We start from the raw sequence: 20,162 nt of genomic DNA on the forward strand, positions 1-20,162 counted from the left end.
CATACACTTACATGCAGTTTTGCAAAACTTAAGTTTACCAACCAGCTTTACCCATGGGAAAGTAACTTTACCCCTTTTGCAGCTAAGGGGTCCATTTTCTGGGGACTCTGCTGTTTCTGGGAGCTGCCTGTGAATTCCATGTTGATGAGGCCCAATGGAAGCAGAGAGCTTTGCACCAGCAACACCAATAGCCAAGCTGAGAAGCAGTGACTTTTGGCAGCAGCTGCAGGCAGCTCTGTTCACAGCAGCATTGTCTCTGTCTCAGTATCTCACAGGTTCTGTTTCAGCAGATCTGAAATCCTTATGTCAAGTTTCTCTTTGTCCTCCTTTCTTACTGTTTTTGGAAGAAGGAAATGGAGAAAAAGAAAGCCCAAAAGAACAACTTACAGCAGGATATCACTTCTCTTGCTGCACCATACTACCAGTGTTATCATGGCACATGTCAACATGACTGGGATCAAGATCAGAGTTATGAGAATTTCATCCGGTGGATCTTCCCAGTGAACCTTTTCTGAAGTACAGTTTGAAAAGAATTGTTTATGAATTCCAGTGATAAAGCCCTCTGCAAGGGGGTTTGGCCAAAAGCAACTCGCATTGTTGGCTTCACGTTCTGTGCACTGGGTAAAGTTGTCGTAATACCTACGAGAAGAAGAAAATGAAGAGAAGTTTAAATAGAACACATATGCATATTACACTTAGAGAAAGCTCCACAGGGTGCCATATAGAATCTATAAGAGTGGGTCTATCATGTAGATACTCTGCTGAAGGACCTTTAATGGAAGCTGTGGGTACCAAATACTACAGTGAGCCAGAAGGAGAACTGACTCACACGTACTCATACAACTAAGAGATTTCATGTGAAATCCTGAGATCCTGGATGGACAGTGGTCAAAACCCTGTCTTTTGGGTGCTGTTACTACAGCCAGGACCTCCTAATGCCACTTAAGTAGAATTAGAATCCCCTCACTACAGACATCTACAGTATCTTTAAAAACCATACACACAAATGTGCCAAGAACAGGACATTTTGAGCAAAATGTGGATAATTCATGCCTCATCTGTCATTGGACATGAAGTTGCAGTGAAAATGATGATGTGATGCTGGGACTGAGCCACAACATGCATTACTGTGTAACAATTTCAGTTCTGTTGTACCCGCACTAATAAGATAATGGGAAAATAAACACACAGAAAGTTAGCTTTTGACAACCTTTATCTTTTTCCCAACTCCAGCAAATGCCCAGCAGGGGGAAAAAAAAATCATCCCTAATTACATGCTTGCAATGCTCATGAAAGACTAGGAACCCCTTGTAATGCCTAACACTTGATTTCAACACAGCATGTGCTGAAATTTACCTGTCCAGGGATAACTTAGGAGATATTTATGAGAATTGGCTACCCCTCAGGAAAAAAAAGGAAACAATAAGCTTAAGTGAGTGATCAGATGGGTTTTGTGGTGTTATCATAAGCCAAAGAAATTCAGGAAACGAATGGAGTTTGAGGACAGAGATAGGAAATTAAGACGATGAAGGGTGTCTGGTCAGTACATGAACAGGGCAAGAAATAAGGAAGCTGAATTATTGTCTGTTGCATTTTTAAATATTTATTTCAGTCCTGTGTCACTCAATAAACTCACTTCAAAGGGAAATTAAAAATAGAAAGGAGAGAGCAAGAAAACACATGACACCTCAAGGGACAGTATTCTGCACTACCCTCCTCCCTTTCAGTATGTATAAATACGGTAACTCCTGATGAATGACTCGTTCTGACATTAAGTACCACAGGGGACTAATGCTGACTCAATCCTTTGCTGTGAAGTAGTGGAGGAGAGACATTCAGTGTTTGGGTCAAGACTGAAGTCCACTGTCTATTGCCTGTCTGTCAGGGGAAATGTATGCCCATGCTACAAGCCCATAGGTTGAGAATACAGGCTGCAGAGCATCTGTGCTCTCAGGGCTGTGTTCACACATGAAGAAAAAGCCTCACAGAAAGGTCCTTCTGCAACCTCCTCACAGTTCTCATTCTCAGGGAGTTTGAGCTGATACCGCTTTATTCATAAGCAAATACACTGGACGATCTGGCAAGTCCATACCCAGATGCTCTGGCACGCAGATACATATATGCACAATGTATGTATATTTTAAGCAAACCAACTAGAAAGGAAGCTTTTGTGACAACATCAGCAGCCGCATGGAAACAACAGGAAATAAGCTAAAAATAAAATACAAATATTAGCTGTTTGTTATTTTAATAGTGTCATTCTTCCATGCGACCCAGTAGCATCCATTCTTTATGTCCTTGGACTAAATTAGAAGCTGAAGATGTCTAGCTGAATATGGGAGACACAGTCCCAGAGGACCTGAAGAATAATACATCTAAAGGCATGCCTACAAGGTTCAACAGACTACAATGGAGAGACGGTGGAGCTAGCATCCAGTTGCCCAGACAGGTCAGGGCTCCGTCTAGCACAGACACCAGGCAGGGCTCCAGAGAGCATTGGGCTCTGCTCCAGCCCTGCTCTGGGCCATGCTCTGGTGAGCAAGCTTGTCCCATCAATGGCTGCTTCAGCTCCCCACTGCCACAGCCACCTCAATTTGCCCATCTGTTCATGCAGAATAACAAAACCAACAATAAATCATAGTGACCTGAGTGGAGTTTATATAAAGTACCCTAAACTGAAAGATTTAATGATATAAAACCTTTCTTTTTTCTCCCCCCCCCCCCCCGGGTATAAAATCCTATGGAAAGTTCACTGTCCTTCCAAGAATTCTGTAGATTTTTTTCATAAATGTTAGATTGTGTAAACAAAAACATTTCCCACTGATTTTGCATTACAAGTACAGCATAGCTAGAAAAATCTGATTAAATGTTGCCAAAAGGCCAGATAAAAATAATTAGGGAGTTCTATTGTATTTGAAAGACTGAATCCCTAAGAGCCAAAATAGAATAAAAATGTTATCTTAATAGTTTGAATTCCTTACAATTTTCCCTTAATACCCTCTCTCAAAAAAAAAAAAAAGCTACCTGCACTATGACTTTTTTCACACAATTGTGAGAATGTAGATAAGAAAAAAATCTCAACTATTTGAGAATTACATGTCTGCCAGCAAAGCTCAATTCACTTAAATATATTTAGTAATTTAGAGTTTATGCACTGCAACAAAAAGTTCACGTTAAAAAAAATCCTCTGCATGGTACTGTGTAACAGCTGCCTCAGAAGGGAGCAACTGAATCCTCATTACTACAGCATGGGCGTTTGTAGGTGATCAATTGGTTTGCAAGTTGTTGGGCTTTTTTAAGAGGGAGGTAGGGGTTAATAGATATTTAACTCAAATTTCATTCTCCTATGCTTAATTCTCTTATGCCTTATGTAATTCTCTTTATTCAAATGGTAAAGGCTAGAGTAGGAAACCTTTTTATTCTGTAAAATAAAATGCCTATCACAAAGATGCGCTGGCCTCTGACTGGAGTACTTCAACAAAAATGCATAAAAGTTACATACTTTATGAAAGGAAAGAATGAGAATTTACATTTTCTACTTATTCCCAGAACAAGTGATTGGAGAGCAGTACAGTAGCACAAGCTCCTTCACCTCTTGGATTATATGGAGGTGTGGGAAGGTTATTGTCTGTGCTGAGTCACATTTTCATCTCTTTCAGGCTAGCTACAAAGACCCTAGTTAGTTAATACTCAGAAAAGGTATATTCACTGGGAGCCAGGTCACAAGCTTTGTGATCAGTGGGCTGAAAAATTAATGTATCTGTGACTTTCAACTCAGTTCAGTAGGCCAGTACTGAAAAACAAAAACTAAGCATAGTTTGAGCACCAAAATTCATATAAAGCTATGCTTTCCCCTGATATGCTCAGGAGAATCATTGTAAGTTTTACTGAGGAGCCAACTACTTGGTCATGCAGCATATTACTGAAAACACTCACTTTCAGAGAACATGAAAAATACTTAATTCCTCTTTGGAGCAATGTCTGAGCTATAACACATTTGTCTTGAAAGACAATTTTCAGTATTCTAGAACAATACTTCATTTTCAGAGCACAAACACTTTTTCTCCTATACTTTATGTTTCCACTAAAACACATAATAACAATTGTATGGTTAGTTTTTGTAAAAACTGTGGAAAATTTTATTTTGTGAGTTATTTTACCCATGAGAAAACCTTATGTATATATATTTACCTATAACCAAGAACCGGGACAATAGGCCCTTATCAGGAATGCTAGTGCACACATTTGCCTTAATGGGACAGTGTTTCATGGAGTGCCCACTCAAACTATTTAAATACACAGCTGGATGTATTACATTCACCCACCTCAGGCTACCCAGTTGCCTACCACTCAGGGCATTGCTCAGTCTAAGTGGGGGCTTGAATCTCATCCATAGTTTCCCACATCCCCAGGGAGGAATGTGGTAAATTCTTGCTCTTTTTTCCTCAACATCCCTGCACAGAAAAACTGCAGAGATGATTGGTTTACAAACACAAAAAAAATACAACTTCCCCCTCTAAACAGATTGTTTGGGGACAAACAAGAAAACAAATAGATTGTTTCATTATGAGTTTCAACAAATAAGCACTTTCCAAAGAAACATTGTTCTTTCAAAAAATCCCAAACAATTCTCAAAAAGCAGAGTACCATATATCATGTTACTAAAACCAAACTTTTGAAGGCATTCACTGGCTGTAGGCAGTAGACCCACCGGCAGTTCCAGTAGGAGAATTTTGCCATCTCTCCAGCACTCATGGCTAGACCACCCCAGAGACACTCTGCACACATGCAGTCAGGGATGTTTTGCCATTGCTTAATGAGATGGGTCAGGAATTAAAAAACAAAACAATCACCACACTTTCACTACCCCATTTTACATAAATCAGCCTCATGATTAGTGATATAATTATGGAAGGGTACAGCAGGGTACATACATTATGAGTTAATTTTTGTTATTTTGAGTCCACTAAGTATTCAGAAAATACTGGGAAAATTCTCTCTAGCATAAACGAGTTTTAACGTAAATCAGGCAATAAATACTCCAGGGACACATACTCCTTCTGCTACTCTACAATACTGGACAGGAATCTAGAGGCACTGTTCCAGGATAGTACAAGTTATGTGGTGTATTTTAATAAAGATGTTTTAAAATTCTTTTTCCCCCCCCAGATGGTTCAACCAAGAAATTTCTTTATACATAGTCATATATTAAATTAGAGTTCAAAGTGAACGGATCATCCTTGTAACCTCCACCCAGTCTGGAATGAGAAATGCTGAAATAATAATAATTATAAATATCATATGATGAGAAAGACTCTTCTTACAGCATTTCCAGATGAAGTGGAGGCAGGAAGTACCAAACAACCTCACAAAAAAAAGCCTATTCTTGTGTGATATGCAGCCAGATTTTATAGAATTTAAGGGTGTAACAGTCTGGATGAACTTCAAATAAGGATCCAATCCTTAAGATGATTATCTCCTGAGGTTTCACCATCACATTAAAAGGAAAGCTTTAGTTTTATAATCAGCTATGAACATACAAATATGGTGGAATATTTCTGAGCTTTTTTCCTTCAACATCTCTCCAAACAGATTTGTGGCTGTATCCCACCATTCCTTTAATCACATATCTTCTGCCAAGAGGAATATTCTTACAGACACACTTCTACCTCCCTAATCAGATCAGATCTGCTGTTGTGGATCTCCAATACAGAATTCATCCAGAAGAAAATAATGCACTACAAAGCATAAAGAAGGAAGGGGTGGGGGTGGCACAAAAAAACCCTTGCTGGTTTAATGACAACTTTATAAAGTATAGTTTACTGTCATGGCGCTAAATAATGGGCATTGTGACAGATTTACTCACTTGGGTTAAAAATAAATACATTCTGGTGTCCTTTGAAATAATTACAGATCTCCACCCTTGGCTTCACATCAACAGCTGTCTGGAAAATGAAAAATGGTTGAATAAACCTAACTGAAAACCCTAAAATGCACAACTATTACTAAATTGTTGTTAATTTCCTAAATATACAGTAAGAAAATGTAAATATAAAGAGGAACTGTAGATGTAAGCAGTAGTTTATATACCTAACGTCCATCTCCAATGAGCAACAGAAACTACTACATTAACCAAATGTAGAACAAGGAGGGAAATGTAGCCTGACACCAGGTACTATGTTATAAAGATGAAAAATTTAGTAGCACTGGAATTTTACCAAGCCAGAAGCTTCTACTAGCAAGTGGGCTTTGCCCTCCACCACTCCTAAGCTATATTTTAATGATTACTTATTTGTAAACTCAGCCCATTTTTGGGGAACACCAGTTCACAAGAGAAGTACTCTCTGAAGCCATCAATGTGCCACGTAACTCCCTTGAATTAGAGTCCCATAACTCCCTTGAATTTGACAAAAATCAAAAGAGTAAGCAAAGGCAAATCCTAATCCCACAAAAACTTGAGCATATGTATCCAGCTTCTTATATGCACCACACCTCCTAAATAGTGATGATGTGTGGAAAAAGATGTACTTAACACGCTGAAGAATCTGCACTGCGTCTCGGATGCTGTCAGCCACCTCACGAATTCCCACCTCTCCAGCCAAGAGAGAAACAGAAATACAGGGGATGCACTGTGGAGGACACAGGAAAATGCTGGATGCAAGAGCAGCACATGGAACTGGCAACCTGCAATCCAAACGCTGAAACGCTCTGCAAATGTCTGGCTTGCCAAGGTTCGTTCACATACTGTATCTTCCAGGTAAGAGTTTGTTTAGCTCCTCAGAGATGATTACAACATTGCAGTGTCACTCTGCTCTATGCAGTGATCTGGGTCAAGAGCTGTGGCTTTAATATAGTTTGTCTAAACCATTATTTACTATGCTGTTGCATGAACAATGAATTATGTCAGAATACATTACTTAATCATGAACTCAGAGACAAAGACTAAAATGAAGAAGGCTGAACTCCTCCAAATAAATCCTTCTTGAGTTAACTTTCAGAGTAGCAATGAAGAAACACGTGCTAGTTTAGTGGTGAACGTGAATTCTCCTGGAAGTTGCCAAGTTGAGGCAAATCCCTTCACCAGTTTGACACAACAGATATTAAGCTGCTATGTTAATTAACACACACATCAGACACTTTGCATGTCTGGCTTGAAATTGTACATCTCTTTATCATAAGAATAGGGTCATCTGTGACTCACTGCTTTCAAATCATCACTCACTGGTCAGTTTCTAAAGTTGACTTGAATTACAACTTTGATGATAGAGCAGCTGATTGAGACCACAGTTACAACTGCAGCTCATTTCTGCGTAAGCTCCTGAGACATAGCAAAGTTGCTCGTTAACAAGTTCATTGGTAAATAGATGTCCCCAGGTTTGCAGCAGCAACCCCACTATCTCAATTTGGAATGAGCTTAACATGTAACAGTGCAAACAGGACTGAGGATTTGGTACTATTTTAGGAAGTCTGATGCCTGCTCTCTGCCCTGGTCCAACACCAGCAGCTATTGTCATAACACTCACATTTGATGGAAAACAGAGAGAATGGCAAGGGGGAAAGAAGGGCCAAATTTTATTCACTGAAAGCTGAAAGAAAGCAGAGTAATTTTTAAGACAGACTTTAGTGCTGTGAGCTAAAGAAGACACCTCCAATTCCCAAACCTTGAGAAGAAAGCTTAACCACAAAATGGTATTTGGAAGGACAATGAGACTGTATGTGGAGGATAAAGAGGATTAATTAAAAATGTACCTTTTTACTATACTGTACCTTTCATTTTAGAAAACTATGATATTACAGCTAATGAAGATAACAGTAATTCCGATATATTTTCTCACTTTTCCTCTTTCTTCTGTCTTGTGTGAAGGGTTGTTTGGGACATACTTGTTTAATATTTTGTGCTTAATTTTATTTTATAAACAGAGCTTAAGTGTGTAGTGTGGGTCTGGAGGGACATGAGCCTTTATGAGATCTACAGAAATTGTTTAGAGACAGATTTTTTAAAACTAGGGAAATCCCTAAAGACAGTCACTAAAAGTCCTTGAAATCATGTGTATTATTTGTAATTTCAGCTACAATCATTCCAAAGTGATTGGAAGATAGGGATGGGAACCAGAATGGAGCCCCCATAATCCAGGGGGAAATGGTTAGTGACCTGCTACACCACTTAGACACTCACAAGTCTATGGGGCCTGATGAGATCCACCCAAGAGTACTGAAGGAACTGGCAGAAGTGCTCACCAAGCCCCTTTCCATCATTTACCAGCAGTCCTGGCTAACTGGGGAGGTCCCTGCTGACTGGAGATTAGCTAATGTGAGACACCCATCTACAAGAAGGGCCGGAAGAAGGACCCAGGGAACTACAGGCCTGTCAGCCTGACCTTGGTACCGGGGAAGCTGATGGAGCAGATCATCCTTAGTGCCATCACATGGCATGTAGAGGATAACCAAGGGATCAAGCCCAGCCAGCATGGGTTTAGGAAAGGCAGGTCCTGCTTGATCAACCTGATCTCCTTCTATGACAAGGTGACCTGCCTAGTGGATGAGGGAAAGGCTGTGGATGTTGTCTACCTAGACTTCAGTAAAGCCTTTGACACGGTTTCCCACAGCATTCTCCTGGAGAAACTGGCTGCTCATGGCTTGGACGGGTGTACTCTTTGCTGGGTAAAGAACTGGCTGGATGACTGGGCCCAAAGAGTGGTGGTGAATGGAGTTTACTCCAGTTGGCGGCCGGTCACAAGTGGTGTCCCCCAGGGCTCTGTGTTGGGGCCAGTCCTGTTTAATATCTTTATCAGTGATCTGGACGAAGGGATCGAGTGCACCCTCAGTAAGTTTGCAGATGACACCAAGTTGGGCGGGAGTGTTGATCTGCTTGAAGGTAGGAAGGCTCTATAGAGGGACCTGGACAGGCTGGATCGATGGGCTGGGGCCAATTGTCTGAGGTTCAACAAGGCTAAGTGCAAGGTCCTGCACTTGGGCCACAACAACCCCATGCAACGCTACAGGCTTGGGGAAGAGTGGCTGGAAAGTTGCGTGGCGGAAAAGGACCTGGGGGTGTCGGTTGACAGCTGCCTGAATATGAGCCAGCAGTGTGCCCAGGTGGCCAAGAAAGCCAATGGTATCCTGGCTTGTATCAAAAATAGTGTGGCCAGCAGGACTAGGGAAGTGATTGTCCCCCTGTACTCAGCACTGGTGAGACTGCACCTCGAATACTGTGTTCAGTTTTGGGCCCCTCACTACAAGAGAGACACTGAGGTGCTGGAGCATGTCCAGAGAAGGGCAATGAAGCTGGTGAAGGGTCTAGAGCAGAAGTCTTATGAGGAGCAGCTGAGGGAACTGGGGTTGTTTAGCCTGGAGAAAAGGAGGCTGAGGGGCAACCTTATTGCTCTCTACAACTACCTGAAAGGAGGTTGTAGAGAGGTGGGGGTCGGTCTCTTCTCCCAGGTAAGAGGTGATAGGACAAGAGGAAATGGCCTCAAGTTGCGCCAGGGGAGGTTTAGACTGGATATTAGGGAATTTTACTTCACTGAAAGGGTTATCAAGCATTGGAACAGGCTGCCCAGGGAAGTGGTTGAGTTGCCATCCCTGGAAGTATTTAAAAGACGTTTGGATGAGGTGCTTAGGGACATGGTATAGTGGTGGTCTTGGTAGTGTTAGGTTTACGGTTGGACTCGATCTTAAAGGTCTTCTCCAATCTATACAATTCTGTGATTCTGTGAAAAGTACTTGGGAATTCAGGTCATATAACCAAAAAGCAAGGGCAGTTTAACTTGGCACATATGACAAGGTTTCTACACTCTACTGTATTCCTCCTCCTCCACCACCACAATATGCACTCTTCACAAATCTGTTTCTGAACCATCATGCTGTACAGCACGATGCTAGAGCGCCACAAGGAACTGTGGCAGTTTGTCATGCAGATGCTCATGAAGAAGAGGTGTTGCCAACCCAATCTGCATGTGCTCATCAGTTAGACATCTCTGTTCCTTATTTGTCCCTCTGTAAGATGAGGCTAAAGTAGCATTGTCCAACCTCACAAAAATACTGTGTAATGAAAGACAATATGGTCTCTGATGACTACCTTAATAGGGACCATATGTGTCAAATACAAATAGTTGGCACCCAGTTTACATGTCCAAAAACTTCCCAAGTAAAAAAAAAAATACAGGGATTGTTGTTATATATCAATTGCCTTGCAAGTGTTATAAATGAAGCCCACAGTAGCTGTATTTGTTTCTTAGTCTCAATCCTGTTTGCTGTGCTGCTGTAGGCAGCAGGTTAAACAAAGCAAAGAAAGCCTTCCCTTTACAATTTCTGCTATAAAAGAGCCAGACAAATGTGGCATATTTTCCATATCACTTCAGAACATTTGTACTCAAAACCTCACACATGTAAGTATCCCTGCAGTGACAGTGAGAGACCAGATACCACTGAAAAATGAATAAACAAATAAAACACCAGCATGGATAACTGTATACTTTTGGTTTCAAAGTCAGACAGCAGTTATGAAATGCTAGCTAAAGTAAAACAACTAATTTCTAAATAAGGGATGGTAACACAAAAAAAGTGTGCAAGACTTATTTCAGACACTGACTTTTATACGCAAACATTTTAGTGGTTTGTATTTTTTACTAATGAATACAGGCAAAAAAATATTGCTAATAATGCCTATGGGTCATCTAATACATTTCATTCATTAATTTGCAAAGGAAGCAAACGTCCTCATTGTTTTCTAGATGAGAAAACTAAACCATAATATGGAATTACAATTTGCCTGCAGCAGAGTAGTTCATGGCAGAACTGGGAATAGAATATTGATCTCCTGGGCTCAGGACCAGGCTCTAGCTACAACCCACACTGCTTACAAGGACTCCGATTCTTATCCTGCAACTGGGGTACTGCAAACCACCCTCCTCTTGTGAAATCTCCACTGTTTGAGCTACACACACAGAGCATGACTACATATTACTTAATTCCTTAGCAAATCAGGCCAGAAAGTGGCCTGTTTTTTCAGAGAAAGCAGAGCTCCAGAAAAGCTCCGACTTCAGGGATTACTTGGACAACAGAGCACCAGGTCTGCCAGAACCTGACAGAGGGGAACGGAAGGATGCCCTGAACTTCTTTCTGCTCTTTCCTTTGCACCTGACTGACATACACAGGAAAGGAAAATGCTGTCCACACTGAACTCAGGGAAAACAAAGCACAAGGTCACACCTGAGCAGTTATCTCAGAATATACACAAAACTGCGACAGCCTGAAGGATATCCATGAGTGACCGAGACCTGAGCTGCTCATTTGCAAATAAGGAATATATGAATCACCATCTTTAATTCAAAGTATAAAAGACACCCTGCACCTCAGTCCTGAGCACGTGCAAGAGGCTCTCCTCCCAGAGAGTTCATGCAAGCTTTGATATAAATTCCAGTTTCATTTATGTTACTGAAGACTGCAACACAGTTCCCAGGTTAAAGGGACCTCAGTTACAAACTAATTCTGCATAGTTATCCACTTCCTCTCCCTTTGTTTCCACAAAAGGCAAACCTCAGCACACAGGCCAGATGAGACCCCTGACATGCTTCAACAGAGCCCTAATAACGAGCTATCAGAAGAAAAAGCTTCTGGAGCATTGCACAGCAAGTGAACCAAACCACAATACCAGAAATCAGACACAAAATGGAGGCGGGACTCATTACATCTTGCTTTCATCTCGCTTCATTCCCCTGCAAATGCATCAAGTTTGTATTTTTCACCCAAAGATCAAACCCTTGTCTACATTCAACAAATGGCTTGTCAATTTTAAGTTCTGCACAGATCCTGCAAAGCTCACTAAAAGACATTTGTTACCTAGACTTGCATATCCTGACAACTTGAAATCATACTTTTGAGACATGCTGCAAATAAGTCCATAAAGGTGAGAAAGTAAAACAGAATTAAGAATTCACAATACTTTTGTGACTACTTCAAACTTGGTTTTCATACCTGCTGTTTCTCCCTTCCACAGTTTCTCATGAAAACGATGACCTTTGATGAAGGTCTTTGATGAAGAACTTTGATGTCTGGGAAAATGCATATTTCATAGCAGAAAAGAGAAAGTCAGGAAATTCAATTTAACAATAGACCAGACGTTTGAGTTCAGCTCAGCCATGCAAAAAGAAATCTCAGTGTTCCTTATATACGTGGAACCAGGAATGTTCTTAGGAGACCAATAGCATTTATGTGCCCTAAAGAAGCTGATCTTTCAGAATAAACTCACAGCACTGATTCCAGTCTTAAATACAGAAAAATGCATGGACACCGGATAATAGTTTACTCCCTAGTGAGAGGCAAATTTTTACTCCTGGCAATACTTGTGCACCAGGCTTGCTGTCACCTATGGAATCTCATCACCATCAACTCATCTGTGACCACTCATCACCTCTCCAGGTACTGCAAAAAGGAAACATGGTCCTTGACAGATGAAAAGCAGGTTTTGTACTTGCTCATGGGTAGCTAGGTTCTTCTGTACTTTCAAAACTTATCAGACTTCTCACAAGATCTTTTTTGCAAGCCTGTTTGTCTTAAGATTATATGAAGTACTGTTGTGGTGGATATTACCAACTGATACTGTCTTCTACTCTCTCCAAGTGCTATTGGCTTTTTTTCCCCACAATGCAGAAGCCAGCTTTGCTCTTGGAAAAACATACTGTGCTGCTAGCTTTAAAGTAAGCAAAATGATGCATGGGAGCAGCTTAAGAGACAGAAACCTATATGAGCAGCAGCAGCAGAGTTTGCAGTCTGTCTGGGGCCCTGGTTAGAGTCAAGTCGCTTGACTAACTAAGTCTCAACAGCAAAACAAATGCATACAAAACCATGAAGACACCTTCCCTAACATTGCAGTCCCCAGCAAAACTCCTGCTGATTTGCAAAAAAAAAAAAAAAAAAAAAAAAAAAAAAAAAAAAAGTGCTGATTTCCATCAAACTCTGCAGCAATGAACCAGCCCCTAATCCTGTAAGAATTAATCCTACTATTAAACCAAACATATTAATCCTACTATTATTAATCTATTTCAAAGTGTAGATGAAAATCTAGATGAGCATGGACATTAACTGTTTTACTGGCAAACCAATGTGGGAGTGGTCTGCTAAGCTGCAGCAATGTTCTGCTAAACTTAGGTCTAATGAAACATAGTGCTCCCATAGGAACAGAGTTCCTCCTCCAGCCAAATCACTGAACACACTGAAAAATCCTAACCCTCAAGTTCAGCAACAGGAAAAACAAAATCACTGCTAAACCACAGACCTAGAATGGAATTCCTCAACAGTAATGTTTTATTGCTATTTAAATCATCACTTCCAGACCCAGATAAAGGAGGTGGTGGTCTAGTGGGAACAGCAGTAAAAAAAGCTTCCCTGTGAACAGCCTACATAATGTTGTCAAAAGACTCCTCCCTTCAATAGCATAAAGTGGCAAGGGACTGAACCATATTAATCTGGCCAACCAGCAATATAATAATTTCTCACTAATCCTGGAAAGAAGTTACCTGGAAAGAACTTAGGTAACTCTAACACAGCAACTTTCCCTGTAATTATAACTATACAACATTAGTCCATAACCTTTATTCCTATGGTAAATGAACCACAAATAAAAAGATGTTTTTGCAATCCGTAGATCAGTAAGCCACTAAACCAACACAGTGCAATACAATTATACCATGGTAACTTTCAGTTAGCCAGCCTGAATATTAGAAACAGTTTAGCCTTACCTACATGCACCTCAGAACAAGCTCATGTATCTCATTTTTGCAGACAGCTTTGCTCAGCTCTATTCTCCTGTGGAGTGGACTAGTATTGTTCCCAATCTACCTGGTTTTAAAGGAAGGCAGCTGAGCTGACATTACACTGCAGCTGGTGCTGGAGCTTTTGTGTGGACACACCCACCAGAAGACTCCTTTTCTTCTGAAACTCAAAGCACAGGTGCCTACTGAACTCCAAAAGCAATAATTCATATGAATGGGAAGAAAACTTGTTTGCTCTCATTTGAAGAATGGGGATCTCATTTGCAGAACTGTAGCCAATAGTGAACATCACAACTTATTAGTAAACATATTTTTATGCTTCTGCAAAGTGTTTTCAGCACTACGTGGAAAGGAAGAATAGCAAGACCCACATCATCTAGACAAATGGTAAGTGCCCTTGCTAATCAAGTCCTATCCCATTTATATTCAAAGCAATATCACTGGAAGTCTAAGGAATGCCATAGCAACATTTGTACAAGATTACTGAGCTTCGTTGTTCCAAGATTTCTATAGCCCCTCCAGCTTCTTTCAAGAAAAACAAAGCTGAATGTAAATTAATCTAACAACGGAGGGAAAGGGGGCTTGACATGTTCCTTGACATCTTCAAGTAAGCAGAGTCAGAGATAACAAAATTAAAGGACCTTGAACAATGTCCTTGAAGATTAAATTTTTGAGTTCTTATTGTTACAAAATAGTTGTTTTCCTTCCTGGAGTATTCTGACTGGACAAAGCACTATCTGTGTGTAGAAAACCTTGGTTGTGTCAAGTTTACAAATTTGCTGGTGACACTGCACCCTCAAATACCACCACCTTAATCACAAATGAATTCTCACATTTGTCACTTATTTCCTGCTCAGCATTGCTCTTTACCTCCCAGTTGAAATGCCATAACAGATGGCTGTGGACTTTCCATGAACAAACAGGTATTTGCTTGCAAACAGTCAGTAGAGAAAAAAAATACAACTTAACAGCATGCTGAAAGGTGAAATTGTACAAAAGCACAAGAAAGCTCAGCAGCTCAGAGAATTTAATTGCATTAAACGTCCTAAGTGAGGACAGTTATCTTGATACAAGGGCATTATACTGAACAATTCAATACTGTTCAGCAGTGATTCTCCTTTAAGAAAAACAAACAAAGAACACACTTCCCCCCAAAATCAGACTAATTAATTCATATTAGAGTATTACTTTGAAGCAGAATGGGTCTGAATGCTCAATTTTGTAAAAGCACCAAGTACTTCCAAACCTGTGTGACATAACATCATTTTTGAGGAAAAGAAATATTTTATAAGGACAGTTGTCTCAAAAAAATAATGTTCTAGCTGTATTTTGCTGTCTCTAGAATGGGAAAATTTTATCAGTAGCAAATACCTTCAGTGCATGCAACCAATAAATTTTCAGTTTAGCAGCAAAGACATTACATAGAATTGTTATTTTATTTGAGGTATCACATGCTGCAATTTTTTTAGACACATCTCTAATGAAGGCGAAGAGCCAATACATAGAACAAGTTACAGGGAAGAGAATTGCTACAGAAGCCTGTTCTCTCACTGAATATTTAACAGTGTCCAACCACTGAATACTTTTCATGGGGAGAAGATAACACAGGTCTGCTCAGCAAGTGTCCTGGTTTCAGCTGGGATAGCTGACCCAAAGTGGCCAAAGGGATATTCCATGCCATACGATGTCATGCTCAGTATATAAACTGGGGGGAGTTGGCTGGCAGGCAGTGACCGCTGCTCGGGGACTGGCTGGGCTTCGGTCGGTGAAGCAGTTGCATCACTTGGGTTTTTTTTCCTGGGTTTTGTTTCTCTCTCTCTCTCTCCCTTGTTCTTTTCCTTTTCATTACAATTTATTATTAGTTATTATGATTATTGTTATGATGATGATTATTATTAGATTTTATTTCAATTATTAAACTGTTCTTATCTCAACCCATGAGTTTTCTAACTTTTGATCTTCAGATTCTCTCCTCCATCCTACCAGGGGAGGAGGGTGAGTGAGTGGCTGTGTGGTGCTTAGTTGCCAGCTGGGGTTAAACCATGACAGTCCTTTTTGGCACCCAACATGGGGCATGAAGGGTTTGAGATAACAGATTAACCAGAGTGTATTAAGGAATTTATATCTGTTAACAGTTGCTGGTCACAATATTGATTCATCTGTTCTTGATATTAGTTTATCTGCACCATGCTCTTTTTTTTTGCTGTACATGTTTAAGATCAGTGTCGGTCTTTGCAGTTTGCTGTGCTCTACAGTGATTAGTGATGTTTTGCCTAGGAGATTTGTTATTAAAACACTGGCCTTGAGCTTAATCTGATATCTGAGTTTTTTACTGAAGCCATTACTGTACTTCAGGTACCACCTTGTGGAGACAATTAGCAATTATACTCCTTCCTGAGTTTTTTTTTATGGAGGAAATACAGAATGGCACCTTCACTACCTTCTTCTATGTTTCCTCCTTCGTTACCATAACTTTTCAGTATCTTGAACATCCTTGGGTAGTTAAGATACTTCTATTGGTATGTCTGGAGAATATTGTTTTGGTTTTGTCTAAGGTTAATAAGGAATTTAAGAATATCATCCAGAGATGTGCCCCAAGGCTGGATAGTCACGAGTGGCAGGGTGTGTGGGACAGTATGGGCAATTATGTAGGACAGTGGGCACCTCCAGAGTTTTGGAACTTCATCCCTGAACAAGTGCAGAATCCTGAAAAACTAGTAAAGTATTTGGAAAAATTATGTTGTCACCCTGGCAACTCCAGAGACACAAATCACTGCAATGTTCTGGGGCCTGGCCCATGCCTACCAAGCCCTGTTCAACACTATTCAGAACCCTCAAGGGAAAGAGAAGGTCTCTGGATCTGACAACAAAATGACAGGCACTGCAGCTACTCTAACCCCCACAACAGGTACTGTAACTGAACCAGAGAACCAACCCATGCCAGTCTCAGTTGCCCCTATACACAAGAAAATCATCTTGTTTAGTAAGGGATGAAGACGAACCAGGGCCATCATGAGAACAGGAGGAGGAAGAGGCAGAACCCATAAATGAGATGGTAACCACCCGATCCCTGTCCATGAGTGAGCTGCGAGATACGCAAAAAGATTTCAGTTGGCATCCAGGTGAGCACATTGTCACCTGGCTGCTCCAATACTGGGATAATGGGGCCAGTAGCCTGCAATTAGAGGGTAAGGAAGCCAAGCAGCTGGGATCCCTTTCTAGGGAAGGGGGCATTGACAAAGTGATTGGAAAAGGGGCACAAGCCCTCAGCCTCTGGAGGCGACTCCTGTCAGGCATGAAGGAAAGATATCCCTTCAAGGAAGACGTTATATGTCACCCAGGCAAGTGGACCACCATGGAGAGAAGTATCCAGTATCTGAGGGAATTAGCCATGCTGGAGGTGATTTATGATGACCTGAACAACGAGCAGTTATCCAAAGATCCAGATGAAGTCAAGTGCACATGACCCATGTGGCGGAAGTTTGTACGGAGCGCACTAGTGTAGTCTATCAATCAGGAGCTGGTGGAAGGCCAGGACTTACGTAAAGTTGATAAGGGGGATTCAGACTGGAACGTGGAACATCTAAACAATAATTACTATCCTTGGGAGTAAAGCACGTCCTGGAGAAATATGTAAGCTAATTAAGATGTTTTGGGAACCATCTGAAACTACTAGTAGAAGTGAGATAATAAGCACCCTCACACGAACTATCTTCATTATAATACTAAAAGTGACACCCCTTAAACTGGAGACCCCTGCCCAAGCAGAGACCCCTCCCCTTTGAGCATGCACAGAATATTAAAGTAGCACTGTAGCTTTAAGTTGAAATAAGAGAAATGTAGACCAATAGAAAACTGCTTTGTGTAATTACTTATGCATATGCATAACTAGACTGTATAAATACTGTACCTGTATGACCAAACTTTGTGCTAGCTTTGTGGAGCTACCACCTAGCACCTATCTCTGTGCAGACATGAAATAAAATACCTCTGCCCTGTGTGTATATTGGTGTCTCACACACTGGGTAAATGACCTCACACTTGTGGGGTAACACTAGCATCGCATATAAACTCATTGGCAGTAATGACCTGGAAAGATAGAGAGGAACCAACGGTGGATGAATTGGCTGGCCAACTCCAGCAATATGAAGAAAGTATCTCTTCCTCCCTTCAGGCCTGCATCTCAGCTGTAGACAAACTGCCGGACATGCTAGCTGAGAAACTGTCCCCCCGGGAGTTCCAGTGATTCAAAGAAGGGATGTCCTGCTCCCCACCTCTATGAACCAGTATCTCAGCTATTAGGAGTAAGTGTCCCTCTGCTCAAGAGAAAGCATGTAGTGGATACACACCATGGGCCACCCTGCGGTTTTACCTGCGTGACCATGGAGAGGACATGAGGAAGTGGGATGGAAAATCTACCTTGACCCTAGAGGCACAAGGTATGTATGTGAGTTGCAAGGAAAAACAATCACCAAAGGGGGTTCGTCCAGGAAAATCGCTGCTCCAGTTTCCAGCGAACTGTTCCCCAGACAGAGTAGAAGGGCTGATTTTACTTTGAATCTTAATAAAGGGACTTTTGATTTGCATTTACAAGAAGCAAGTAACAAATAATCTCACCAGGACTAGAGGGGCCCTGCCTGCAGCCAGGTGGAGGAAAGGGACAACCGGGTTTACTGGACTGTGTGGATTCGATGGCCTGGCACATCAGACCCACAGGAGTATAAGGCTCTAGTAGACACTGGTGCAGTGTACCCTAATGCCATCAAGCTATAAAGGAGTGGAACCCATCTGTATTTCTGGAGTGACAGGGCAATATGCTCTGTTCACTGATGGGTCCTGTCATATCGTGGCAAAGTATCAGAGGTGGAAGGCTGCTGTATGGAGTCCTATATGACAAGTCGCAGAAACTGCTGAAGAAGAAGGGGAATCAAGTCAGTTTACAGAGGTGAAGGTCATCCAGCTGGCTTTAGATATTGCTGAACGAGAAAAGTGGCCAGTGCTCTCTCTATACTGACTCATGGATGGCAGCAAATGCCCTGTGGGGGTGGTTACAGCAATGGAAGCAGAGCAACTGGCAGCGCAGAGGCAAAAACCCATCTGGGTTGTGGCTGGGTAGAGAATCTGGTTGTAAAAGTACGTCATGTAGATGCTCATGTACCCAAGAGTCAGGCTACTGAGAAACATCAAAACAACCAGCAGGTGGATTGGGCTGCTAAGATTGAAGTGGCTCAGGTGGATCTGGACTGGCAACATAAGGGTGAATTATTTATAGCTCAGTGGGCCCATGACACCTCAGGCCATCAAGGAAGAGATGCAACATATAGATGGGCTCGTGATCGAGGGGTGGACTTAACCATGGACACTATTGCACAGGTTATCCATGAATGTGAAACATGCGCTGCAATCAAACAAGCCAAGCGGTTAAAGCCTTTATGGTATGGAGGACAATGGCTGAAATATAAATATGGGGAGGCCTGGCAGATTAATTACATCACACTCCCACAAACCCGCCAAAGCAAGCATCATGTGCTTACAATGGTGAAAGCAACCACCGGATGACTGGAAACATATCCCGTGCCCCATGCCACTGCCCAGAACACTATCCTGGGCCTTGAAAAGCAAGTCTTATGGTGACATGGCACCCCAGAAAGAATTGAGTCAGATAACAGGACTCATTTCTGAAACAACCTCATAGACACCTGGGCCAAAGAGCATGGCATTGAGTGGATATATCACATCCCCTATCATGCACCAGCCTCTGGGAAAATCGAATGATACAATGGACTGTTAAAGACTACACTGTGAGCAATGGGTGGTGGGACGTTCAAACATTGGGATACACATTTAGCAAAGGCCACCTGGTTAGTCAACACCAGGGGATCTGCCAATCGAGCTGGCCCTGCCCAATCAAAACTTTTACATACTGTAGAAGGGGATAAAGTCCCTGTAGTACACAAAATATGTTGGGGAAGACAGTGTGGGTTATTCCTGCCTCAGGCAAAGGAAAACCCATTCGTGGGATTGCTTTTGCTCAAGGACCTGGGTGCACTTGGTGGGTAATGTGGAAGGATGGGAAAGTCCAATGTGTACCTCAAGGGGATTTGATTTTGGGTGAGAATAGCCAATGATTCGAACTCTATGGTATTATTTGCTACGTAATACTGTATATCATTACTACTATAGTTGTTATATGTCATATCAACAGTATTACAGTACAAATCACCCAGATTGGTGAAGAATAAACTTCGATGAAACCGAACAAAATGCAGCAGTGATGGAACCAGAACTGACTTCAGCATGCAACAATCCAACACCACACACCATCTCTCCTGCCCTGAAAGACTGTTATGACAGATGGAACCCAAAGTCATGGACTAAATGAACCCAGCG

General features: G+C 41.5%; 1 protein-coding gene across 1 annotated transcript in view; it reads right to left on the minus strand.

Annotated features, from left to right (window-relative positions):
- Positions 1-364: 364 nt before the first annotated feature.
- RAMP3 (receptor activity modifying protein 3) overlaps positions 365-20,162 on the minus strand; it is a 61,724-nt gene continuing 41,926 nt past the window's right edge. Inside the window, exon 4 of the mRNA XM_072851398.1 lies at positions 365-639. Coding sequence (XP_072707499.1) covers positions 384-639 — 256 coding nt within the window. The 3' untranslated portion in view covers positions 365-383. The remainder of the gene's footprint in view (positions 640-20,162) is intronic.

Source organism: Ciconia boyciana, chromosome 2 (assembly GCF_034638445.1).
Source record: "Ciconia boyciana chromosome 2, ASM3463844v1, whole genome shotgun sequence".
NCBI classification, from domain to species: domain Eukaryota; kingdom Metazoa; phylum Chordata; class Aves; order Ciconiiformes; family Ciconiidae; genus Ciconia; species Ciconia boyciana.